Below are 26,092 nucleotides of genomic sequence, written 5' to 3' on the forward strand. Positions count from 1 at the left end.
ACAACAGAAGCTGGTCCAATAAAAGATATAACCGCGCCCACCGTGTCTCTCTAACATTACTCCTGGGGGGATTCTGCATGACTGCGCACCCGCAGAAAACAGCCCCACCCCACAGAATTCCTGTGCTTCCCTGCGGAAAACGGCAGGGAAGCAAAGGGAAGCCACACAAAGGGTGGGGGGAAAATGACCATGGGTGAAGTTTTTAGGGAGCCATTGTCTCCCCCAGAGGTGAGGCATGGCGGGGCACACGGGGTTACATGCTGCTCCCCCCTCCCCCTGCCTAATTTCTGCAAGCGCAGAGCTGCCCAGCTGAATGATGCTGTGTTTCCCTCCTGCTGACTCTGCAGCTGGACAGTGCCTCCTGGGTCCTAGGGGCAGTCGTGTTCCCTTTCTGTGTACTGGGAGCCTTCCTGTTTTCTGTGCAGCAGAGAGTGCCTGTGGTGGGGGATGTGGGAGTGAGGGGAGGGGGGGGATGTGGGAATCAAGCTGGGGGAAGCAGGAGCCTGGCATGCGGCGTCCACTTGCCAGCAGCTAAGACTCCCCTGTTAAGTAGGCTCATTGAACCCTCACCTTGACAAGCCTGACCCCACTACACCCAGACCCCTCTGATGAGCCCCCCTACACCCAGACCCCCCGCTGAGCCCCATTGCCCCTGCGCATCCAGATCTCCCACTGAGCCGCCTGCACCCAGAAACATCACCCCCCACACCTGGATTCCCCCCCTCCCCTCCCCACACACACTAAGCCCCTCCACACTTGGATCCTGCTGGGCTGAGCCTGCCCAACCACACCTGGTGCACCTGGCACAGAGGGGCAGGACTCCAGAGTTTTCTTGGGGCAGGTGCAGCCTCACAGCCGAGTCCCTGTACTGGGGGTGGTGGGGGCTTCAGGGTGATCTCCCACCTCAATGCAGCTAGTGGCCTGTGCTCTCCACTGCCATGCTGGAGCCACATTTATTTATTGACAAATAAAGTTTGGCAGAATTTTAAAATATTGTGCGCATCATTTTTAGGGGCAGAAGTCCCTCAGGAGCAGAACATCCTGGGAATGACATAGCTTCAACTTCACTGCACACCGCCTACATGACACAGCGCTGGGATTGGCTCTTTGCTCCCCTCTGCCCCCAGAGCTGGGCTTGACTCTGCTGGATAGCGGCTGGCGTCATAAGGTTCCAGGAGGAACTTACTAACCCTGGCAGCCACCCACCACCAGCCCCTGGAGCTGAACAGGGAGGGCCTAGCTGCACTGATAGCTCCGATTCTGACTTGGATCCGAGCCCAAGGGCCAAAGCAAGCAGCTCATTAGACCCAAGTGTGTTGGGTTAGGTAGGGTATAAGCAGCCTGTGTCACCCTCTGAGTAAGGAGCCAATCAAGTCAGGGTGAGGGTTACGTGCCTCCCACAGGCTAATCCCTAGGCAAGCTCCTGTCCCACTCCCTGCAGGTGGGATGTGGTAGCTACAGTGCCTCTGGGGAAGCAGAGAGAAGAACTGCAGACAGTTGGCGTTCTACAGCCCTGGGGCAAGGCAGGAACAATCCCTCCACCTGCCAGCTCCCCCTCCCAGCCACCCTACCAGATAAAAGCGCTGCCAGGCAACCCCTGCACACCGTCTGAACAAGCAAACAAAGCACCAGGAGAGCTTTAGGCTACTTATCGGCACAAAAGCGGGGGCAGCAGCTCTTGCCGAGACCGAGCGCGGTGCTGGTCACTTCAGAAACCAACACTCAGCCCTGGACAGAAATAGATCGGAAGGTGGGAGCCGTGTGACACAGCACTCACCTAGCCTGTTCTAGCGGGCCGTTTGCTTGGCCCTGTGTTTCTCCAAGAGGCAGCACTAGTCACCTGCTCCTTTCATGTTCTCCCCCACTAACGCAGATCCAGCCCCCTGAATGCCAGTATTGCTATGCCAAGCTGCAGCACTACAGCTAGGAGCAGGAAACATGAGGCTGGATGGCCCAGTGGCCTGATCTGGGATGGCATAGCCTACAGAAAGGAGACGTCATCCACAAGGGGTGGTCCCCAGTTTAGGCTAGAGCCCCCCCCCAATGTCACTAAACGGAGAGGCACAATGCAGGCTGGTAAGTTTCAGGAATCCCCAGTAAGGGACGTGCAACACTTTCTAGCACAACAGCTAGTGCAGGAGAACAAGGAAGTGAAACTGGATGGGCTAGTGTCACACGCCAAGCTCAGAGAAACACAAAAAGAGTTACATGCAGCATCAGTGGCCAGCCTGAAGAGGTCCTTGCAGTTCTGATCATGGCTGCATGCTTCTGTAGAGAACTCCTGTCCGGTAGGTAAATAGCTCTCTGACAGATGGGTAAGTCGAGGCTCAGAGCACCAGATCCTCAGCTGCTATCAATTCTCAGAGCTTAGGCCTTTGCTCCACTGGCGCTTTACAGCACTGCAACTTTCTCCCTCAAGGGTGTGAAAAAAAACACACCTCTGAGCACAGCAAGTTACAGCGCTGCAAAGCGCCAGTGTAAACGGTGCCCCAGCACTGGGAGCGCGGCTCCCAGCGCTGTAAGCTAATACCTATGGGGAGGTGGAGTACCTGTAGCGCTGGGAGAGCTCTCTCCCAGCACTGGTGCTGCGACCACACTCGCACTTCAAAGCACTGCCACGGGAGCGCTCCCGCGGTACCGCTTTGGAGTTTTGAGTGTTGCCAAGCCCTTAGTCAGCTTACGTCGACTGAGAATCTGCCCCAGAGAATTCCAGCGGCTTGCCCAGTGCTGGGCCAGAAGGAGAATTAGTAGCAGTCCCAGGTTTTGCCTCTCCTGGGACTGTTGGCAGAAGTAGCGAGGCTGGATTCGGTCACAGCCATTCTCCTCCCAGCTATTCAGCACTCCCCTGCCCATCAATGGAGAGTGGGGAGCCCCGGGTGGGTCACATGAATTTTCAGTTGTTTCATTCCCCTCTTTAAGAGGGCCTAAGAGATTCATGAGGAAGCACAGGTTGGGTCCCAGCAGAGTCCAGAGCCCACTGGTGTAGGCGTTGTCCCTGGGCAAATAGCTCACGGTAGGGAGGTGCCCTGGCTCCCCGCCGTGCCTGAGAGGGACGAGCCAGAACAGGTGCCTCTGTGGGCGGAGCCACTGCTGCCTGTCCCCGCCCCCCAGAAGTCAAGGGGCGGGACAGGAAGTATAAAAGCCCAGCCCCAGTGCTCAGTTGGCTGCAGACTGCTGGAGAGGATAGATGCTGGTGCCGGAGCTCCCAGCTTGCCCTGTGCCTGGAGGAGTGCTGGCCTGAGCTTCCCTGTGCCCAGTACCCGGAGGAGCTGCCTGAGCTTCCCTACGCCCGGTACCCGGGGGAACCCATAGTCTGGGACCCGCCGGACGATGCCGGCGAAGGACAGGCACCTAGAAAGGGGGAGGTTGGAAGTGGCCCGGGGAAAGCCGACCCCAGTCAGGCTCCAGGGGACCCTGAACCAATGTCAGTGTGTTGCGGCCAGGATCCCCACTGACTGCAGCGGATCCTTGTCGCTGCTAGGGCCCCGGGCTGGGATGCAGTGGAGTGGGAGGGCCTGTGTCCCCCCCTGCCACCCTTCCAAGGGTGGCAGACTCCCCCTCCCCCTGGCCTGAGGAGGCCTCTTGTGCTGTTTAACTCACAGTTCAGTTCCTGCTTGAGGGTCTGACCCTTACCTGGGTTTGGTGCCCTGCCCTGAGCCAGGGCTTGGGCTTTGCAAACTGCTACTGTTGACTTGTTGCTCAGCCCCTGCTGAAAGGCCTGAGTTTGAACTGCCTGCTGCCTCGCCCTGCCCAAGGGCCTGGGCTATAGACTTCGTATTCGCTCAGCCCTGAGCTGTGAGCTGCTTACTGCCCTTTCCCACCCAAGGGCCGGGCTTATGTACTGTGTTGCTCAGCCCTGCTGAAAGGTCTGAGCCCGAACTGCTTATAGACTCTGTACTTGCTCAGCCCTTGCTGAAGGGCCCTGAGCCTGAACTGCTTGTTGCCCCACCCCTGCTCCAGGGCCGGGCTCATAGACCCTGTGTCAGCTTAGCCCCTGCTGAAGGACTAGGACTCTGAATTGCTTAGACTATTCGGTTGCTCAGCCCCTGCTGACAGGTCTGGGCCCTGCATGGACGGCTGCCTGTAGGGAGGCGCCCGGGCTCCCCGCTGTGCCAGAGAGGGACGAGCACCAGCACCGGACCCTTACACTCACAAGTTGGCAACTCTGCCTTCTCTGGACAGCAGCAGCTTCAGCAGGGGCGCAGGGCACCAAGACAGGCACCGTTCATTAGCATGTTCACTCACTGCATTCGCCAATAGCAGGCTTGATGGGGACAGCTACAAGGGACAGCAAACAGCAGCCCTCCCAGATTGCCATCACCCCACATCGCAAACACACTCAAGTGGCGACCATTTCCCAGGAAATATGTAGAACAAAATGGATTCCCTCCCTCCCTCCCTCTTCCCCAGAAGTTTTGAGTTTTTTTGACCACACAAAAATTGATTCACAGATTTGTTTCAGTTCATTTCTTTGGCTTTCCTTTACCCCTTTTTTCCTTCCCTCACTCCTGTTCCACATTCCCTTTCTTCCACTGAAAAAAGTGAGGGAGGGAAGAAAAGGGAGGAAATCCCCAAACGGAAGTGAAATAAATCTAAGTTAAAAGGGAAAATTTTGTTTGGGGGGCGGGGGAGAAAAGGTGTCAAAGGATCACAGGGAAGTGTTTGCGAAAAACAATGAAAATCTCAAAGTTTTGGTTTTCTTCCAAAAAAGTTGTTTGTCATTTGGAGGGGAGGGGGGAGAAAAAAAAATGGATGAAAAGATTGAGGAACTCCACTCTCTTTGAAGGCTGAATGTTCCACCTGTGATCTATCCACACACTAACAAGTTAGGAACCAGGTTCTAACTGTGATCTCAGAGTGGGGCCTCCGTGCACAGCAGAGCTGAAACGACAAAGCCTGTATGAACTGGGAGAGGCTAAATGAAGTTGAGTTATGGGTGTAATACAAAATGAGCCCAGTCCCATGAAGAGTTGAAAATAGCAACTGGGAGTGTATAAATAAAGTGTCATAAGACTTTACAGTAAAAAGACCGAGGAATGCACATGTTGCGTCATACACAGACTAATTCATGAACTACTAATCTGCCAAAGAAGTGGCATGGCTTTTACAGAGAGGCAGTGTGGTCCAGTGAATACAGCACAGGTCTGGGGCTCAGGCGATCTGGATTTTATTTCTGGCTCTACTACTGGATGACTTTGGGCAAGTCACTCTGCTGCTGTGCCTCAGTTTCCCCATCTGTAAAATGGGTGATGATACTGATGTCCTCTGTAAAGTGTTTTGAGATCTGCTGAGGGGAAAGCATTACATGTGAGCTAGGTATTAAGTATTCAGTTTATACAGTATTACCTTCAGTGTCCAGAAGCTATGATGGGTACTTTACATCAGAAATTAAATTAATGAAAAATACATAATTGACCATTCACAAGGTACTGTCCTACCTGCCTGTAAAATTATCTATTAAGCCTTTCAATAGTGTTATTCAAATGTCCCTTCACCTAAACTTTCCTCGTACCCAAATATCTCTGAAAAGGCTCTCTGGAGAGTTAAAGGTAATACAAAACAGAACAAAATTGGCCCTGAAGCCCTTTTATGGCTTCTTTACAACCTTTGAAGGTGGCCCGAAAGGATTTTCATTCAGTTTCTTTGCCTGTGTTTCTTTGCTTAAAACAAAACCCAAAACCAGGAAATTCGGGTCTTCTCTACCCTAGAAAACTATGGCAAGTGAAAACAATTAAGTTCTAACATCTCATGAGACTGAAAGGGAAGGGAGTTTTAGGGCTTGTCTACATCACAAAGTTGCAGCGCTGGTGAGGGGGTTACAGCGCTGCAACTTAGGAGGTGTACACATCTGCAGGGCATCACCAGCGCTGCAACTCCCTGTTTGCAGCACTGGCCGTACTCCCGTTTTGTCTCGGGTGTAGAGGATCCAGCGCTGGTGATCCAGCGCTGGTAATCAAGTGTAGACACTTACCAGCGCTTTTCTTGACCTCCGTGGAATAAGCAGGTATCCCAGCATACCTGAGGAAGCCTCTCTGGTAATCAAGCAGGTCTCCTTCCCCGGTTTGCTCTCGCGTTCCCCAAACCCCCGAGCAAGCAGGTCTCCTTCCCTGCGGTTTGCTCTCGCGTTCCCCGAACCCCCAAGCAAGCAGGTCTCCTTCCCTGCGGTTTGCAGGGGGGTTCGGGGAACGCGAGAGCAAACCGCGGCGAAGCTGGTCTCCTTCCCCGGTTTGCTCTCGCGTTCCCCGAACCCCCCTTGAAGCCGCCCAACAGCGCTGCAGTGTGGCCACATCTAACACCACTTGCAGCGCTGGTTGCTGTAAGTGTGGCCACTCTGCAGCACTGGCCCTATACAGCTGTACTAATACAGCTGTAACAACCAGTGCTGCAAAATTGTAGATGTAGACATACCCTTAGTTGTGACTGCAGTAAACATGCTGGTGGTTACACCTATCTAATGCCAAATGACTAGTGGAATCTCTGGAGAAAAGAAATTTGTTAAAAATGCACCTCAATTAAAAAGGAGGGTGGTCTAAGCGCTCAGACATTCCAAAAACCTCCAAAAGATCTTCCAACCAAATTAGATATGGTGTTTTTGGTTAAAAATGTATTAACAAGTAAGGGGAAAAAAATTAAGAAAACTAAATACATTAAGGGATAAAAAAAAAGGCCTGACAAAAGCCAAAAAGGATGTAAAGCCATTTTAAAAAATATATACATTAGTGCCCTTTTAAATGAGAGCTCTGGAACACCGAAGATTAGGAGTGAATTTCAGAACTAAGGCGGCTGCAAGGAGCATGGCCCTGCCAGCAACTCCCTTATATAGGTGCTCCAGCTTGAGCATACCATACTGATCACAGCTGCACTGGGAAGAGAAATGGTCTCTTGAATCTTGGGTACTAAGATATAAAAAAGGTCAAAACCGCAGCCTCTGCCTCCACCCAGCAGCTCACGAAGCAGCCAGGGAGTCACCAGTTATTAACTAATTTTGTCAATTTGCAAAGTGCTTGGAGAGCCTCACTAGGAATGCATTGCAGAGAGCCAGGTCAATTTAACGAAGGGCAGCAAGAATGGGGTAAGCTCAGATCCTCTCATCTGGACCCCTGTTCTTGGGTCAGTTCCAAAGCTGGATGGGCCCTACTGGCCTGGTCTGAGCAGAGGTCAGCTGATTTTATAGAATGGCTACTATCTGGGCTGAGTAAATCACACAGCTGACACCAAAATCCCAGCCCTGATCCCTGTTTTAACCTTTCAGAAACTGCCTTCTCCCGCAGCGTAACGGAGGATGGGAATAGCACATTGCAGCAGTGACACAGGGAACCACATCTGTTTTCAAGTGGAGCACCCTGGGCTCTGCTGTCTGCAACACTTCCCAGCGCTGGAGGACAAAGACAGCAAGCCAAGGAGCCACAAAACCATCCGCACCAGCAGGGCAGATTTGGGGAACCTATTCTCTTACCACAGCAGTCAGGACCAGCTACTTATCAGCCAGCGCAGCTCAGCTCTGACTTAACACTTTGCATTTGCCCAGGGCCATCAGTTCCTAGCCAAGGGTAATCAGGGATAGGCAAGGGGCACAGGGCAGTCAGGAATTCCCTTCAGCACTTCAACTTCATCCACAGGATGCACCTTGGGGCAGCAGACCAGCCATAACCACGGTAATAGCCGCCCCCTCCCATCTGTCCCTCAGCAGCGCCTCAGGGCAGATGAGTTTGAGTGGAGAGACAGGCCAATGGGACCCTGCGTCCACAGCTTTTAAAGGGATCGAGCCAGAGCTACCACACTGATTTATAGATATTGCAGCAAACCCAATGCCCAGCTCTGCCACCGTGTCTCTAATGGATGGGGAGAGGAGGTCGGGGATAAGGACCCTTGGGCCAGGACATGGGACCCTTCTGGTGCCCAGCATGGCAGCTCCCTGCTTTTCCAGGCCTCCCCTGCTGTGTATTTCAAGCAGCAAGGCGGGGGAAGAGTGTGTGGGGGGGGGGGGGGAAGGGGATTAACCCTTTGACTTTTGAAGTAAAATGCGTTATTTCCCTCTCAACTAAACACACACCCTTTTCCCACATCACAGCCGCCCTCCTTCTGGCCCATCAGCCTGGGCACAGCACCCACCCACAGCACGGCTCCTGCAGCACCCAGATGGGCTGCGATAGCCAAACAAGGAGCCCCCCCCGCACCAGCGGCTGCCGCACACATCTGCCTCGACCTGGCCTCCTCTCCTGCCCAGCAATGTATTATCGCCTAGGCCAACAAGGCCTAGGCCAGCAAATTTCCAGGGGTGCTCGTGACTCCTCCCCAACTCCGCCCCTTCCCCAAATCCCTGGTCTGCCTCCTCCCCCAGGGGCACCGTGCTTCCCTTTCCCCCCTCCCTCCTAGGCTTGCCGCATGAAAGTGCTGGGAGGGAGGGAAGGAGAAGTGAGTAGTGGTGCAATCGGAGGAGACAGAGCAAAGGTGAGCTGGGGCCGGCAACCGCTCCCTGCCCCAGCTCCCCTCCACTCTGCTGCCATCCCCAGAGCACGCCACAACTCCCCTTCTCCCCCCCGCCCCAGCTTACTGCAGGGGAGCAGAGGTGAGCTGGTGGGTGGGGGGAGGGCAATTCTTTGAAGGCCTAGGGGCGCCAAATTTGTTAATCCACCACTGCTCCTGCCCATGTGGCTAGGTTGCCTAGAGGGAGCCCAGAGGCTGGAAGGTAGCGAAGAGGAGAACTCTGGGTAGGATCAGACTAGTAAGGAGAAGAGCTCCCTGCCCTGAGACTGTACAGTCAGAAGCCCAGAGCCCGCTTTCAGATCGGTACAGCCCAGCTGACTTCAGCAGGACTCTGTGTGGTGGCAGGGTGTAGCTTCAGGCTGGGAAAGCAGACAGCAGAGCATGTGGCGCTGAGGCATGCTGCAGCTTGGTTTTACTGTCACTCTCCCTCTGTTGCCTGCATTTAGTCCCCTCCATTAGCTTATCCCAAGCTCTCTCCTGGCGTTCCCCCCCCCCCCCACACACACACACACATCCTCTAACACCAGCTTCCTCTCTGCCTCTTCATCCAGTCTCACCATAGTCAACACAAGAGCTTTCTCCCTTGCAGCCTGCCTGCCTCTCAGCTACAAAATGACTCCCCCCTCACCCCTGCTCTCCACAGCTTGGGGGGATACATGAGCATTCACAGCCACCACTTTACATCACTGCCCCATGCTTGTGCTCGATGGGGTGCAGCCGGCCTGGGCCTTGCTGACCAGAACAAGTGCAGGATTATACTGTACTCACTGCGAGGAAGACGACGAGCAACCAGCAGACCAGGTTCCTCTTCATCCTGAGGGCCGATGACTGCAACAAGCCACAGAACGAACCTGCTGGACAAGGAACAGGAGGGTCACTGGTGAGTCAGCCTTCCTCCATGGCTAGCTCAGTATCCAGCAGGACGGATGCACCTCAGCACCCTCATTACAAACCCGGATTTACCTTCAGCCAACACACAGGCCTGCTGTCCTGCTTATCCCTGAAAATTACAGGGAGCCGACAAGAAGCCTTAGAAACCTGGGGTTAGTTAAAGGAAAGAAACCCACAATCAGACAAGCTTCCTCCAACAGCACATGCCCCCTCGCCTTTGGATCCGTGCCACGCAGCAGAGCCTGGAAGGGTTGCCAGTGATGTACAGCAGCCCTGGAACCTAAGTGGGAAACTCACCAGTGGCCATAACTAGCAGCAGCACTAGATTTACAGATTGGGCCTATATTTAAAACCTGCCTCTCTTTTCCAACATATCTGGGTAGTTACAGACCCCCATTCTTATCAGGCCTTGTATAACAGAAAACCTCCATCAAAATGGGCAGAGAAGAGAGACAGACAAGGGGGAAAGTTGTTCCATTGGACAGGCATATGCCTGGTTTGCCTTGCCAGTCCAGAAATTTCTCCTACAAAGTCTCCAGCCTCTCCCTGCAGAGCTGCAGCTTTAGAAAGCCATGTAACAGCCTCACATCTAGTTTCCAAAGCCGCAAGCAAGGACTTCCATGCTGACTGATGTGTAAGAAGCTTGATGCAGTTACAGCGAGCCTGGCCTTAGAACGATTTTAAAGAATGATGCATTAGACATTAATTGTGTCTACAGAGCCCGCAATTAAATGCCCAGAGACCTGCACTCGTTTAATGATTGATTCGGTTGTCAGTGAATCCATCTGTCAAACGTTACAGTACAAGGCATTATTTCATTACTAGCAGTGCATCCTGGGAGTGCGTGTTGCTTTAGACAGTTCTCTGGAGCGCCACGGAGATTTTAGGATTGGAGCCAGTGGCAAAGCAGGCACAAGCAGGGGACAGAAGCCAGTTGGCATCATTGCAAGCAGACATAGGCTATAACTACAGGGTGAAATCCTGGTCCTGCTTAAAGTTAGTGGGAGTTTTGCCATTGACTTCAACGGGGCCAAGATTTCACTGCATCTTGACGAGGTTTGCTTCAGAATGCTGAGCGCAGCTGAAGCTTTGTGATTGGCCGCTAGCGAGGTCGCACACTTCCAGTACTTTGTAAAGGATGCCTAAGATGAGCCATTTCCCTTATTTCACCTCTAAATTTCAACCCAGGGAAGTGATTGTGCTGCCTCTCAGTCCCATCTCAGAGCTATAACTGCACTTTCCTGGATGGTTAGAGTCACATGGTGTTCAACCTCTTGCTTTAGAGACTTAGCTCAGCATCTGCTAGTGGCCCCAGAAATTCTACTCACCAGGTATTTACACCTCAATCTTTCTGAATTTGCAGGCAGGCTTGGCAGAGGCTACAGACTCAAAGACAAGAGGGGCCTGGTGGCACAGAAAGGTAGGTGGCACCAGCTAAGGCAAGGACACCCTTCAGCTCTTAGAGGCAAGGTATCCAGGTTGGCTTAGGCTGCATGTGACCAATTCTGATAGTCTCTCGTAAGCCCACCTCACAGAAGGTGGATCTGACTGGCATTTAGCTGTTCCAGGAGTCTGGAGCTCAGTTGTTCGCTCTGACAAAAACTAAGCAAGGGAAACAGAGGTCGGGCAAGGAGCACAGATGGAAAGGTTGATGTGTGTCATTTATAGAAACCCAGGAGTCAGGCAGCACTATCAACAGGGATCTCCGACCCTGGGCAAATGGTCTGCCCTCAGATTTGAGCTTTATTACTGTCACGGCAGTGCCAATAGCAATCATGGCCCTATTGTGTTGTACAGACAATTCATAACTGCAATTGGTGAGTTGCCTGTACTTAGCTGGTGGAAGAATTTGGCTCCTGGGGGTTGTTTCTAGTCATCCCCGTCCCCCACCCAAGACAAGTATTTTCAGCCTCAGCAATTGATTTTAGCTTAGAGGAAAGGTAGGAGTACTAGGACGTCCTTGTGGAAGAGACTTGTTCAAAAGGAAGCACTTGCTAGACAGGCTCAGTGGTCTGACTACCTTAGATGCAGCATACAGAGGGCAGTCTCACATGCACTGCTGTATATGCCACAGCTAGGCACAACCAGGTGAACTACAAATACTGGTCAAATCCATCCCTGGTGTAACACTGGCTCCAATGGAGATTATACCCCCAGGGAGGGATTTTATCTAGTCCAGAATCATAGGACTGGAAGGGATCTCTAGAGGTCATCTAGTCCAGTTCCATGGCAGGACTAAGTATTATCTAGACCATCCCTTACAGATTTGTCTAACCTGCTCTTAAAAATTTGCAGTGACAGATATTCCACAGCCTCCCTAGGCAATTTATTCCACCGTTTAACCATCCTCACAGTTAGGAACTTTTTCCTAATGTCCAACCTAAGCTGCCGTTGCTGCAATTTATGCCTATTGCATCTTGTCCTATCCTCAGAAGTTAAGAACAAATTTCTCCCTCCTCCTTGTAACAACCTTTTATGTACTTGAAAACTTATGTCCCTCCTCAGTCTTCTCTTCTCCACACTAAATAGACCCAGTTTTTTCAATCTTCCCTCATTAATCATGTTTTCTAGATCCCTGATCACTTTTGTTGCTCTTCTCTGGACTTTCATGAATTTGTCCCCATCTTTCCTGAAATGTGGTGCCCAGAACTGGACACAATACTCCAGCTGAGGCCTAATCAACGCAGAGTAGAACAGAAGAATTACTTCTCGTGTCTTGCTTATAACACTCCAGCTAATACATCCCAGAATGTTTTTTTTTATTTTATTATTTTTTGGACTTTAGCTGGTGATCCACTATGACCCCCAGATCCCTTTCTGCAGTACTCTTTCCTAGGCAGTCATTTTCCATTCTGTATGCATGCAACAGATTACTCCACTTAGGAAAGAACCCTTTGCATTTGTCCTTATTGAATTGCATCAGATTTACTTCAGACCATTTCTCTGGATCATTTTGATTTATAATCCTACCCTCCATAGCGCTTGCAACCCCTCCTAGCTTGGTATCATCCACAGACTTTATACATGTATTCTGCATGCCATTATCTGAATCATTGGTGAAGATATTGAACAGAACCGATCCCTGTGGGTCCCCACTCAATATGCGCTTTTAGTATGACTGAAGCACTGACTACTACTCTGAGAACAGTTTTCCTAACCAGTTATGCACTCACCTATAGTAGCTCCATTTAGATTGCATTTCCTTCGCTTGTTTATGGGCCGGTCCCGCAAGACAGTATCGGAAGCTTTACTAAAGTCAAGATTACCATGTCTACCGCTCCCCCCCTATCCACAAGGCTTGTTACCCGGTCAAAGAAAGCTATCAGGTTGATCTGACATGATTTGTTCTTGACAGATCCATGCTGACTGTTACAAACACCTAGAAGATGACAAGGTGATAAGTAAATTGATTGCTTAACTATCTTTCCGTATACTGAAGTTAAGTTCACTGGTCTGTAATAACCCAGGTTGCCCTTAGTTCCCTTTCTATAGAGGAGCACTCTACTTCCCCTTTTCTAGTCCTCTGGTATGTCTCCCATCTTCCATGACTTTTCAAAGATAATCGCTAATGGCTCATCTCTCTTCAGCTAGCTCCTTGAGTATTGTAGGATGTATTTTGTCAGGCCCTGGTCACTTGAAGACATCTAAGTAATTTTTAGACTTGCTCGTGCCCTATTTTAGCCTCTGATCCTACCTCATTTTCACTGAGTTAAGTATCAGAGGGGTAGCCATGTTAGTCTGGATCTGTAAAAGCAGCAAAGAGATGCATCTGACGAAGTGGGTATTCACCCACAAAAGCTCATGCTCCAATACGTCTGTTAGCCTATAAGGTGCCACAGGACTCGTTGCTGCTTTCACTGAGTTAGACCTCCAAGCGCTAACAAAAGAAGTTATTTAACATTTCTGCCACTGTTCTCGTTTTTCCCCCCTCCCTGAGTAATGGGCCCACCCTGTCCTTGGTCTTCCTTTCGAACATATTTATAGAATGTTGTCTTGTTACCCTGTACGTCTCTAGCTAGTTTAATCCCATTTGTACCTTGGCCGTTCTAATTTTGTCCCTACATACTCGTGTTTGTTTGTATTCATCCTTGGAAACTAGGTCAAATTACAATTTTTTGTAGGACTCTTTTGGAGTTTCAGATCATTGAAAAATCACCTGGTTAAGCCAGGGTGGTCTCTTGCTATACTGCCCATCTTTTGTATACAGTGGGATAGTTTGCTCTTGTGCCCTTAACAAGGTCTCTGAAAAACTGCCAACTGTCTTGAATTGTTTTTCCTCTTAGACTTGCTTCCTGTGGGATCTTTCCTACCAATTCCCTGAGTTTGCTGAAGTTTGTATTCTTGAAATCCATTGTCTTTATTGTGCTGTTTTCCCTCCTACCATTCCTTAGGCTCATGAATGCAACCTAGGAGTCAGGCCTAGATTTAAAGTGTCCTGCTTTTGTGACTTTAAATGAAGCCAGGAGCGTTTCTTGGATCCCTGCTTCCTAAGACTGAACAGCATGAGGTTATGGCAAATCTAGCTAAATAGAAAGCTGACTTTATCTGCCACCTAAGCAGTAGTGTAGTCCAAGGTAAACAGTTTCCCCATTTCTCATTGGGGGAATATGGAGTTCAGCTTAGGTTTTTTTTTTTTTTTTTTTTTTTTTTTTTAAAAAACACCGCTATACAGCATGACTCAGGGATTGGCACTCGAAGCAGAATGAAAGCACTTTACTGTACATGATCAGATCACATCAATATTGCAATAGATTTCTTTGCTTTTCCTCATCAGTCCCTTTGGGAAGGGGAAAGGGAGCGAAGGCAGGAGAGTCAGACCCGCACAATACGAGTTGGCCTCAATGGACACATAGCAGGAGTAGCCAAACTTACTGACCCTCTGAACCACCTAAAATAATCTTCGAAAGTTTGAGAGCTGCATAGCACGCACAACTTACCCTGCGGGGCGGTGCCTTCTGTCCCCAATGCCCCTCCCCTCTCTGCTGGGCTAAAGCCCCTAGTCCCACCACCACCTTGCCACAGGGCAGAAGCCCCAAGCCCCCCATTCAGTCTTGTAGGTCGAGAATGGAGAGGGGTGTGGAGGGGGCTCCAGGAGCTGTACTTTTAATTGCAAGAGTTGCATGTGGCTCGCAAGCCACACTTCGGCCACAGTCGCATTATAGGTTGTTCTCAAAGCTCTCAGTTACTTATTGTCACCCTATTTGTTCTTTTTCCTTTAAAGGCAATATAATCCCAGAGAACTGTCCTGACCTACTGTGACAAAGTGGGAATGTTCTTAATGTTTTCTCTGAATACTGTGTGCCTCAGTTTCCCCTCTGTATTACTCAAGCATCTAGGTGGTGGGACAAGGGTGTGTGATTGTTGCAGGGACCCCTAGAGGGCAGGTGTGACTGCTGATTGGCTGCCTGGGGCCAGAGAATGGCAGACACTCTCTAACCTGGTGACTGATGGCCAGGCCCCCTCCTCTGCAAGAAGCAGCCAGAAGAGTTGGAGAACAAAGTGAAAGGTGCAGACCAGGTGATCTGTTTGCCTGGGAAAGAGACAAAAGACAGCGGAGAGGACAACAGGGGGGTGACTGAGGCCAGGCAGTTGGAAGAGTCAGTCTGTTGGTTTGGGACTTGGGGTTAGGGGGCCCAAGGCCCTGAGCTCTGGATTCCCTCTCTCCTTGAAGATGGGCTTTGCTAAGAAATTCCTAATTTCTGTGCTAACAAGATCTGTTCTACACTGGGTTCCTGTTGACTAATAAAAACCTTCTGTTTTACAAAGCTGGCTGAGTCACTGCCACCTGTGAAGTTGGGAGTGCATGGCTCTTTGGGTATGTGCAAGGCTTCCCCAGGTGTCCCATCCAGATGGAGGCACTGTGGGGCACCCACAGTGTGAACAGGGGTGCTGCATGCTCTGGAGGTCAGACCCAGGAAATGCCAAAGCTAAGCAGGCTTCTTGATTGAGTAACCATGTGCCTGGAGGGGGAAAAAAACTGCACCAGAGTCCTGGCAGAGCTTCATTCAGAGCAATTCCAGAGCACCAGACTGACACACCTCATGTCCACAGCAGAATTGTGAAAGGATTGAACAGGAAGAGATTAGGGTTTTTTTGATTGTGAAAGAAAACCCACAAACAAGTTTCACCTCAATCTAGTGATGAGTAAGTTTAGCGAGAGAGCGCTTGAGATGTCTAGAGCATTTTGAGGTATCCATTCACAACTTAACCAGCACAGTTAAGCACAAAAGGCTCGTTTTATTTATGGAAGTGTATCGAGCAGGCACAGCAAGGGCCTGCGAGTAGAAATGCCAGGTTCTATTCCCAGAACTGCCACGGGCTCAGATTAGCTGGTTAAAAAAAACCCTAAACACAAAAACTAAAATTTTCCACAGGAAAATGTTAATGTTTTTCAAAAGTGCTCACAATATGTCTATTCAACTAAAACCAAAACCAGAACCAGATGCGGAAAAATTCAGGTTTTCAAGAACTGTTCATGAAAAAGATTGTATGTTTGAACACAATCTTTTAAAACTGAAAATGAGACTCAACACAAAAAACTTTTTCCACTGATAATGGGGAGGGGGGGGGAGGGAAGGGAAGAGTTTTTCCTCCCAATAAATATTTTTTAAAAAACCCTAAAATGAAAAAGAATTACTAAAATATTTTTCATTAAGTCTGTAAAGCTATTTTTCCATCTACAAAAAGCTATTTCCAAGAAATTTCAACCACCTCTCGAAATCCTACCTCCATATTGTCAGTGTCATTCCTCAAAGTCTGCAAGATGAGGACACCCCACTGGGATTGCAGAATTGGGCCTCTGAAAAAACTTTGTTACGCTCCAATGACAGACACAGAATGCAAGAGCCAAAGAGTAATGAAGAGAAGTGACCAATGATCGGTCTCACAGAACCGGAGTCAGCTAAAGCCTCTGAGTTAAACGCATGCAACAGCTGCTAAAGTGCAGGCATTTGGCCGAAGGCAGAATTTAAACTTTAAGTGCGTCATCAGGCTTCGTGCTTCACCAGGAGTTGCTCATGTGTGGGGTATGGGAAGCAGGTGGGGAGAAGAGGCAGAGGAATGAGTCCATTCCTGCAAAGAACTATGCATCAGCCACTGCCAGCAGCAAGACACTCAATCCAGCTATCCCATTCAGCACACCCCAAAACGGCTTAAAGCAGTTTTACTCATAGGGAAGAGACTAAAGCTCAGACATCTTTGGATTCCAGCTACTCCAGTTCAAACGTGCCCTGTTTGCAAGTAGATTCCTAGACTCCCCAGCCCCCAAAAAAAGGCCTTGTGATCTAGTCTGACCTCCTCTGTAACACAGGCCACAGAACTCATCGCCCCCCCCCCCCATACATTTTTTCTTCTTTCTGATAGCACCACAAACTCAACCTGGGACCTAAGAGCCGGGTTCTGTCCTTTTTCTGCATCAGCACCTGTACCAGAGGCTGAAGGCCTTCTTCAGAAACAGCTGGGCAGCCAGGATTTCATCCAGGGATTGTGCTGTGTCTTTATGAGATTGCTTCAAACGAGTGGCTGCGGGAGAGATCACACACACACACACCCCTCCCATATTTCTTCTATAAATTCCATGCCAGGAAAGCAACCCTGCTACCTCAGTCCTGTCAGGGCAATAATTGCCCTTTGATTTCTTGCTGTAAAGCTCAGCATCTGCTACTATTCCTGAAAATCTGCCTGCCAGATTTGGGGCTTAGTCACTTCCTATATTTGCATGCAAGCTTGCTCAGGCTATAGCTACTCCTGTGTAGTTCTGGTGACCTTACAGGTCTATTGCCTCTATAGAAACAGTGGGGCAGCCCTCTTGCCTTCAGACTTCCCTGCGGGTCCCCACAGTGTTGCCAACTCTTGTGATTTATGGTGAGTCTCACAATACAGTATTTGGGGCTTTCCTTCAAGCCTCGGCTTCTGGAGTTGGATGTTTAAAGTTACAGCTTTCCTTTTAAAAAATAAAAACCAACAAACCCCACACACAGCCAGGAGGCAAAGAAAAACCCAGAGTTTGGGGTTTTGTTTTTTTTTTTTTTAAATATCATTTATTTAACAAACCTGTCTTGGTATTGTCATTCAAAAATCACACCACCACCTATGGAAGCCCCACCTGGAACCTCACAGCACAGCTAGGGATGTACAGGTGGAAACAGCCTCCAGCTGGCTCGGCAGGATTAACAAATATTTTTCTCTTTGAGCTCAGCAAATCTGGCTCTGAAGCAGGAAGCAGATCTGCTGAGTGAACAGGTGCCACTGTTCCATAGTGTCTTATCAAAGCATCCAAGCTCCCCAGATTCTCAATCTGTGCTACCTGGCAGCAGCAGTGGGTTAGGGTTTTTTTTAAGGGTGTATGTGCACAAGGAGCATGGCACTGTATCAGTCATTTCTCTCTGGGGCTGCAGAGTTTCATGGATAGCACTAAGGGGAATGCAATCCCAGGAACAGCACATTTTCCAGTGTATCTCCCCTAAAAATGTGTATGAACAATTCACATTCCGTGGCTGAGCAGCGGACACATTGGGAATAAGGTGGTCTGGGCTTGCTAGCAAACAGCTGGATGTACGAATGCTATTTTTAAATGCAGCATTAATAACCTTCACACCCGCAGAGTGTCCTTTCCCCCCAGAGAACCAAAGCCCTTGGATCATTAAACTTCACAAACTCTACTGCAAGTAATGGATCATCCCACAAAGAAACAGAGGCACACCCACGTTAACTATACCGCCCCGAAGGATGGAGAGCTAAAGTTAGTTGTCTTGTGTAAACATGTATGGCTACATCTTCACTGCCCCAAAAGATGTTTGGGTAACTAGCTAGAACAGGGTAGCTTTCTGTAGGTCTTACTCCTGGTCTACACTTCAAAGTTAGCTACAGCGCTAAACCATAACACTGGGGGTGAGGTTGGCAATGTCAACGAAGACCACTTCCTTTGACGTAGCTATTGTCAGTCGGGGGTGGTGTTACTACAGTGACAGAAAACCCCTTTGTTGCTGCATCTACACGAGGGGGCTATGCTGGTATAGCCACAGCCACCTAGCTAGGCCAGGATAATCTCTGTCCTGTAGACGTAACCCTAGTGGTGACAAGTACATTAGTTTTTGTTGTATATTTGGTTGTCACGGTTTTTGTTCCTATGGCAACTGAGTTAGATTATTAGGGGATAGCCCAGCCAGCTTCGGCCAGTTAGGCGAGCTCTGTGTCTGTAAATAAATGGTAGTTTTGTTAACTGTCTGGCCTCAAGTGATTTCTTCCTAAACCAGCTGCCCCCAAGGATACAACAAGTGGCGACGATGGATGGGATTCCGGTGCTGCTCCAGTAACAGAAGGAAGTAGAAGTCAAGGTAAAGAACAAAACTAACAAAACTGCTTGTTTGCACTGACTGTGAAAGTGAAACTAAAAACCATGGCTACTCTGACCGGGCCACTGGAACCTTTTGATGAGAATATAGTGCAGTGGCCTGTGTATACTGAGCGTTTTGAGCTTTGTTATTGCAAATGACATTACAGAAGTGAAGGAGGTGCCAATATTCTTAAGTGTTGTGGGGGCTAAAACCCTACTCCCTGCTATGCAGCTTACTACATCCTGTTAAGCCCGAGACTAAATCTTGCAGTGACATCGTGGAAATCCTGGGGCCCCATTTTTCCCCCAAAACCACTGGTAATTGCTGAACGATATCGGTTCCACAAAAGAGACCAAAAAGATGATGAAACAGTTGTACAATTTGTAGCAATTTTAAAAAAGCTAGCAGAGCACTGAATTTAAAGAGATGTTAAATGATGCCCTGCGTGACAGGTTAGTGTGTGGCCTCTACCGTGAAGCTATACGGAAGCGCCTACTGACAGAGGCTCAGCATACCTTACAGAAGGCTGTTGATATTGCTGTCTGCATGGAACTGGCTACAAGGGAGGCACAACACATCGGTGCATCCCCTAGGGTGCAAAAAAAGTGTCACAAGAACCCACCCACAAAACTCTGCAGTCAAGAATGTTACCACTGTGGTAAGCCAGGTCACCAGGCATCAGAATGCTGGTGTAAGGACCTGGTGGCAAAAAGGGATACATTGAGTGTGTCTATAAAGAAAAGAAAAAGAGGCCTGTGATCTGGCTGACAAAAAGAGGAACCCTGCATACCCTAGAGCAGACCCAAGATGATCAAGGTGACACCTCATCGCAAGAGGAAGTGCCACTGCATGTTTTGTCTTTGGCAGTGGGCTCACATGAATACTGGGTAACCCCGTTGTTGGATGGCAAACCGATACGCATGGAACTGGACACTGGTGCAGCCATCTCACTGGTCTCAGAGACTGTGTATAAAGAAAAGCTACAGCATCTTCCGCTTAAGGCAACAAAAATGGTTCTGAAGACGTATACGGGAGAAGCTGTTCCCATGTTGGGCACTGTTGATGTTAAGGTGGAGCTCAATGGACAGGCTGCTAAATTGCCACTGTTTGTGGTGAGAGGTAACGACCCAGCCTTAATGGGTAGGTCTTGGCTTGCGAAGATTCAGCTGAACTGGGCAGAAGTGCACCGGATGACTAGAGAAGAAACCAGTCTAAACCCTATACTAAGGGAACATGCTGTTGTTTTTGGAGATGATTTGGGAAGTATGAAGGGAATCACTGTGACATTGAACATTAAACCTGACAGACCACCAAAATATCTGAAAGCCTGAACTGTGCCATATGCCATCAGGCCAAAAGTTGAAGCAGACCTGGAGCGCCTGGACACCAATGGAGTCCTAATACCAGTTACCCATAGCTCATGGGCCACTCCTATTGTTCCAATAGTGAAGAAAGATGGCTCTCTCCGGATTTGCGGTGATTTTAAAGTCACTGTCAACCCAGTGTTGTGTGCAGAGCAATACCCGCTTCCCCGCATCGATGACCTCTTCGCAGGCCTGGCTGGGGGACAAAAAGTTCACTAAGATTGATCTGAGTCAAGCATATTTACAGATGCACGTTGATGAAGTGTCCCAAGAGCTGTCGCCTACCCTTCGGAATAACGTCTGCTCCTGCCCTGTTCCAGAGGGCTATGGACCAGATCTTGTGTGGCTTGTCAGGAGTTCAGTGCTATCTGGATATCCTGGTCACTGGAAGGAATGAAGAGGATCACTTAAAGAATTTAGAGGCTACCCTACAAAGGCTGGAAGAGTATGGCCTACGAGTTCGCAAAGACAAGTGTGAATCCTTCAAGCCCTCTGAATATTTGGGACACTTCATTGATTTTGCAGGTCTTCATAAGGCCCCTGCAAAAGTTAAAGTTATTGTGGAGGCTCCCCCACCTCGAAATGTAAACCATCTGTGCTCGTTTCTAGGACTACTGAACTATTATGGAAAGTTCATCTCACAGTTAGCCACACTGCTAAAACCACTTCACGAGCTCCTTGGGCAGAACAAGGCCTGGAAGTGGACTGAAGCCTGTGATGTTGCATTTAACAAAGCTAAGGATGTACTGCTAAATTCTGAAGTTCTAACGCACTTTGATCCATCCTTACCCCTACAATTGGCCTGTGATGCCTCCCCTTATGGAGTGGGAGCAGTCGTGTCACACATTATGCCTTCGGGAGGAGAGAGACCTATTGCTTGCGCTTCATGCACTCTAAGCAAAGCAGAAACTAACTACGCCCAAACCGAATGTGAGGCATTAGGAATTATTTTTGGAATTCGGAAGTTTCATCAGTACCTGTTTGGGCGGAAGTTTACTCTTCTCACAGACCATCGACCTCTGATGTCAATTTTTGGACCCTACACAGGCATTCCCCCATTAGCTGCTAGTCGTATGCGGTGTTGGGCATTGTTACTTTCAGCACACACATATGAAATCAAATATCGGAAATCCACTCTGCGTGGCAATGCAGATGGCCTCTCAAGGTTGCCTTTGCCAGTCAAACATCAAGATAGTGCCCAAAAGGAAATCTTCTACTTTGAACAGGTAGAGAATACACCCATCACTGCTACTCAGATAAAGAAGGCAACTCGCGTTGACCCAGTATTGTCCCAAGTTATGGACCTGGTGATGCATGGAAAATCTCGACAAACCTTTCCAGTCTCACCCGACCTTGTTACCTGCATGTCCAGGAGGACGGAGTTATTGGTCCAATCCGGTTGTTTGTTGTGGGGGAGACGTGTCATTATTCCACCACCACTGAGATCACAGATGTTAGAACAGCTACATTCCGGTCACTGTGGAATAGTGCGCATGAAGGAAATTGCACGAAGCTATTTTAGGTGGCCTGGATAGGACAGTGCTATTGAAGAGAAGGCAAAAGCTTGTATGTCATGTCAGGGTGTGAGGAATGCACCCCAGTGGGCACTCCTACACCCATGGGACTGGCCTGAAAACCCATGGCAACATATTCACGTTGACTTCGCTGGCCCCCTTGAAGGAAGCATGTTCTTGGTGGCAGTAGATGCCCATTCTAAATGGCCAGAAGTCTCTATAATGCAGTCCACTACTGCAGAGAGTACTATCCAAAAACTACGGGGACTCTTTAGTCGTTTCGGTCTGCCAGAACAACTTGTTAGCGACAGACCGCAGTTAGTCTCTCAGGAGTTTCAAAATTTTATAAAGGCAAACGGGATACACCACATCACGTCAGCACCATATCATCCATCCACCAGTGGATTAGCTGAAAGATTTGTGCAGACAATGAAACAGGCTTTGAAATCAGCAAGAGGACAACACTCCATTCAAAAGCATCTGGATACCTTCTTACTTTCCTACAGAAACACACCTCATTTTACGAGCAAGGCATCCCCGGTCTTTCTAATGATAGGAAAGACAGCTGCGCACTTGCTTTGATCTGCTTAAACCTTCTGAACCCTGACAAATTGTGCAATGTCTGCAGCAATATCAAGTCAGACGGGCACCCAGAGCAAAAGACTGAACCTTTAGCCCAGGACAGGCAGTTTTGGCTCGGAATTATACTTCTGGAGCTAAACGGGTCCCTGCCACGATAAGCACTCAAACAGGACCTGATTCCTACACAGTCCGGACTGCAGAGAATCTTACCTAGCGGCGACATGTAGATCAGCTGTTGCCAGGCCATGCCAGTCCTCAGGACACATCTGCAGTTGAGTGGTCTGACTTCACCTCTTCTGGTGAGGCATCAAATCACGAATCACCTGTTCCTGACTGTTCTCCTCCATTACTGCCGGCGGCTGAGATACCCCTTTGCCCAGCACGAGCTGATACCACCTCCTCACCTGTTCGTGCTGCGGACTCTGAGCCCATGGTACTTTCTGGTGCAACAACACCAGAAGTTCACCGTAATCCACCTAGAGACAGAAGGCCTCCTCATCAGCTGGATCTTTAGCTAGGGCGAACCCACAGTTATGGGGCAAAATAATCCTCAAGGTTTAGCTGGGAATGGAGGCAGTCTACCATCCTTCTCTAGTCTAGAGTGTGTTTTATTTAGGGGATGTTCTTATTAGGGGGGAGGAATATGTTGTGTATTTGGTTGTCATGGTTTTTGTTCCAATGGCAACTGAGTTAGATTAGGGGATAGCCCAGCCAGCTTCGGCCGGTTAGGTGAGCTCTGTGTCTGTAAATGGTAGTTTTGTTAGCTGTCTGCCCTCAAGTGATTTCTTCCTAAACCGGCTGCCCCCAAGGATAACAGTTTTTAACTGTGATGCAGCCAGGTGACTCAACCACAGGTGCAGGAGATAGCACTGACCTCACTTGGCTACATCGTGGTAAAGACTCCTGTGTCTTGTCTCCCCTAGGATTTTACAGCAAGCTAACTAGCCCATGTGCTTTTATAGTGAGATCATCAATGTCTCCTGGCAGTGAAGACAGAGCCTAAGAAAAGGTGGTTTTCCTTTTAATAAGTGTTAGCAAACACTGCTTAGGGCCCATCGTAGATAGGGTTTAGCACCTTGGGTCAACCACAACCAGCTACCCGCCTTTGAAAGCATTAAGTCCTGAGTGCGAAGGACTCATTTGCTAACTTCAGCAAAAAGCCAGCACTTTTCCCTAGTCTAGGCAAGGGACGAGAGCCAGGATTCCTGGGTTCTATTCCTGGCTGTAATGCCCACAGAATGCTGCCTCCAGGGTTACGTGCTGCTTGTGTGGGGTGGTGGTGGTGGTCTTCTCACCTTTCATGGGAGCAGCAGCAGTTTTCCACTCTGCCTATCCTGTCCCAGTGAACGCTGCCCTTTTGAGAGATGTGTGCCAGTAGGAGCAACCCCGCCCCCCCGAGCCAGCCTGTCATAGCTACTCTATGGAGCCCACTGTGCTGTCCCACTAACATACACTTCCTGGGGTGGGTGCATGCAAATCACCAGGCTCCCTTGCCCTCACCTACTGGAGAATAAGAGCCAATTCCACTGTCTTACAAGAGGATGGCAGTAAAGACAGTCAATATACAGTTGCCTCCACTCTTGCCATAGAAGCCAAGCAAGCCACAAATGATCAAAGGCCCCGCACTACTGGTTCACCTCATCTTGTGCCTGCAGGGGTTAAGCACCAGACAGCCTGGCCTCACTGCAGGATGAAAGCTCTGAACCACCCCACAAATCTATTTTTGGCCCTGCAGCTCTCTCTGGCAGAGGCTTCCCTGAGGCAGCCTTTCCTAAATTAGACACCACAGCAGCTATAATTAGGCACCATTCAGCAATCTTTCCACTGAAGTCTCCTTAGAAAAATGGCAAGCATGGGCAGCCCTGGCTTTAGGGGAGAGATTTAGCTTTGCTGAGGCTGCAGCTTCTTCTGCAGAAGGGCAGGAATACACAGGACTGTTGGAGGTGATTTAAGGAAGACCAGGCAATTCCCAGATAGTGTCAGGACTCCTGGGTTCTACCACCAGCATGAGGTGCAATCTTGGACAAATCAGCTCACTGCCTTGTGCCTCAGTTCCTCCACCTGTAAAATGGTGATAGTGATACTTCCCCTGCCTCATAGGGGTGATGGGAGGACCAAGGTTTACAGAGTGCTAGGCGATGCTCTGATAGAAGATGCTGTGCACCAGTAGGCAAGGAGGCTTAATCCCGCTACACACTTGTGCCAATTTAATTCCAGCAGTGCAAATTCCTGTGAGGACATGGACAGCCCAAGGCTGTTTCTAGCACAAGGAAGCCCGACTTAAGCCAATATAAGACCATGTGCACAGTCTTTTGTGCCAGTTCACTCCTGCAGTAAAGCCCGTGCACGTGTCTTGTGTAGAAAAGCCCTGAAGTGGGCAGCAATTGACACGAAGATTTCCATGAAAAGGTTTGGCAGACTCAGTTTCCAGATCTACAGCAGGGGGTTTTCAATCTTTTTTTCATTTGCAGACCCTTAAATTTCAAATGGAGATGCAGATCCCTTTGGAAATCTTAGGCAGACAGTCTGCAGACCTCAGGGGTCCGAGACCATAGGCTGAAAACCATGGATCTGCAGATACCACTTTCCTTTTAATGATAAATCTGCCTATAGGTTTTAAATTAATCCAGCACTTGTTTGAAAGCTTCATCTACTCCCCCACCTTCTCTGGAGCAATCACACTTCATTTGTGATGCAGTCATGTGTCACTCATCCCATTCCCACTCCTCTAATTAAATGTAACTAACTACACACTATTAAAGCCTGACTGAAACGGGAATTTTCCCAGCAGCCAGGCTGTACAACTTTAAAAAGCAACGAAGAGTCCTGTGGCACCTTAAAGACTAACAGATGTATTGGAGCATAAGCTTTCATGGGTGAATACCCACTTTCATACAGCACTTACTTTCCATCCAATGGTATCTCAAAGCACTTTACATATTGGGAGACCAAATTCACCCCTAGAGTGAACATAACTCCACTGACTTCAATGCTTTATGCTAGCTGCAAAATTAAGCCCCACAGCTCATAGGGAAATTAATCCACCACTGAAATGCAGCCAGCTCTGGAGTGAGGTGTGGCAGTCATGATGCACAACATTCCACAGTCCTGAACAGCTTATCCGACAGGACCTAAAGGGAGGATTTATCAACGGTATAGATATTTGTGTCTCCCAAAAATTGAGTGCTTTATGTCAGCCTTTCAAATTTAAAATCAGTGAAACAAGATTGGAAAGAAATGTGTCGGTACATTCTTACTACAATGCAGCAGAACATAAAACAGTCCTGCTAAGGGAACAGAAAAGTCTGTTTTTTTGTAGTAGCAGAAGAAATTCCCCATTGCCTGGCTAGGATTGTAATCAAGATAGTCATTTGCACCTTGTGGGCGGTGTCAGGACTCCTGGGTTCTTACTCTAGTCAATCAAGGTCATGCAGTGAGCTGATGGCAGTCTGGGTGTCAGGAGGCTTAGTTAGCACTTTTAATCATTAAAAAGTATTAATAGTGACAACAGTTCTCTTCTGTAGGGGATTTCACTCTACATTCCCATAGACCCTAAAGAGCCTCCCATGGAGGCTGCAAACTCAGCAGGAGACAATATTTGCTTCGAAGAGTCAGCATTCTAACTGGACAAGACAAACTGTAGCAGGAGAGGCAGAGGCAAAGAGGTGCCCAAGGTCACCCAGAGAATCAGTGGTGCAGCTGGCATAGAATCCAGGCCTCCCAGTCACATCAGGAAGAAGGAAACAGGCCAAGATGTTCTACCCCTTGGCTAATCGAAATCTCACAAGCCTCCTCATTACTTCAGGGGAGGGGGGGCAAAGGAAACGCCCACTAATTTACAGAGTTAATATCCTCCCATGTGGTTTGACTTGCCATACTACAAACTGTACATGACTCCAGAGAACAGTGACGTCTTCAA

The 26,092-nt window shown here is 49.1% G+C and overlaps 1 protein-coding gene across 8 annotated transcripts in view; it reads right to left on the reverse strand.

Annotated features, from left to right (window-relative positions):
- The window catches only part of RELT (RELT TNF receptor), a 79,630-nt gene that overhangs the window by 24,265 nt on the left and 29,273 nt on the right, over window positions 1-26,092 (reverse strand). For 3 of the 8 annotated variants that reach the window (XM_030557269.1, XM_030557293.1, XM_030557283.1), the window contains one exon: window positions 9,256-9,341. In XM_030557269.1, coding sequence (XP_030413129.1) covers window positions 9,256-9,300 — 45 coding nt within the window. In that variant the 5' untranslated portion in view covers window positions 9,301-9,341. Of the gene's footprint in view, window positions 1-9,255; window positions 9,342-22,383; window positions 22,412-25,958; window positions 25,963-26,092 lie in introns of those variants that run through there. The other 5 variants (XM_030557240.1, XM_030557230.1, XM_030557250.1 and 2 more) reach the window with 3 other exon arrangements.

The sequence above is a fragment of the Gopherus evgoodei genome, chromosome 1, assembly GCF_007399415.2.
Source record: "Gopherus evgoodei ecotype Sinaloan lineage chromosome 1, rGopEvg1_v1.p, whole genome shotgun sequence".
Lineage (NCBI taxonomy): Eukaryota > Metazoa > Chordata > Testudines > Testudinidae > Gopherus > Gopherus evgoodei.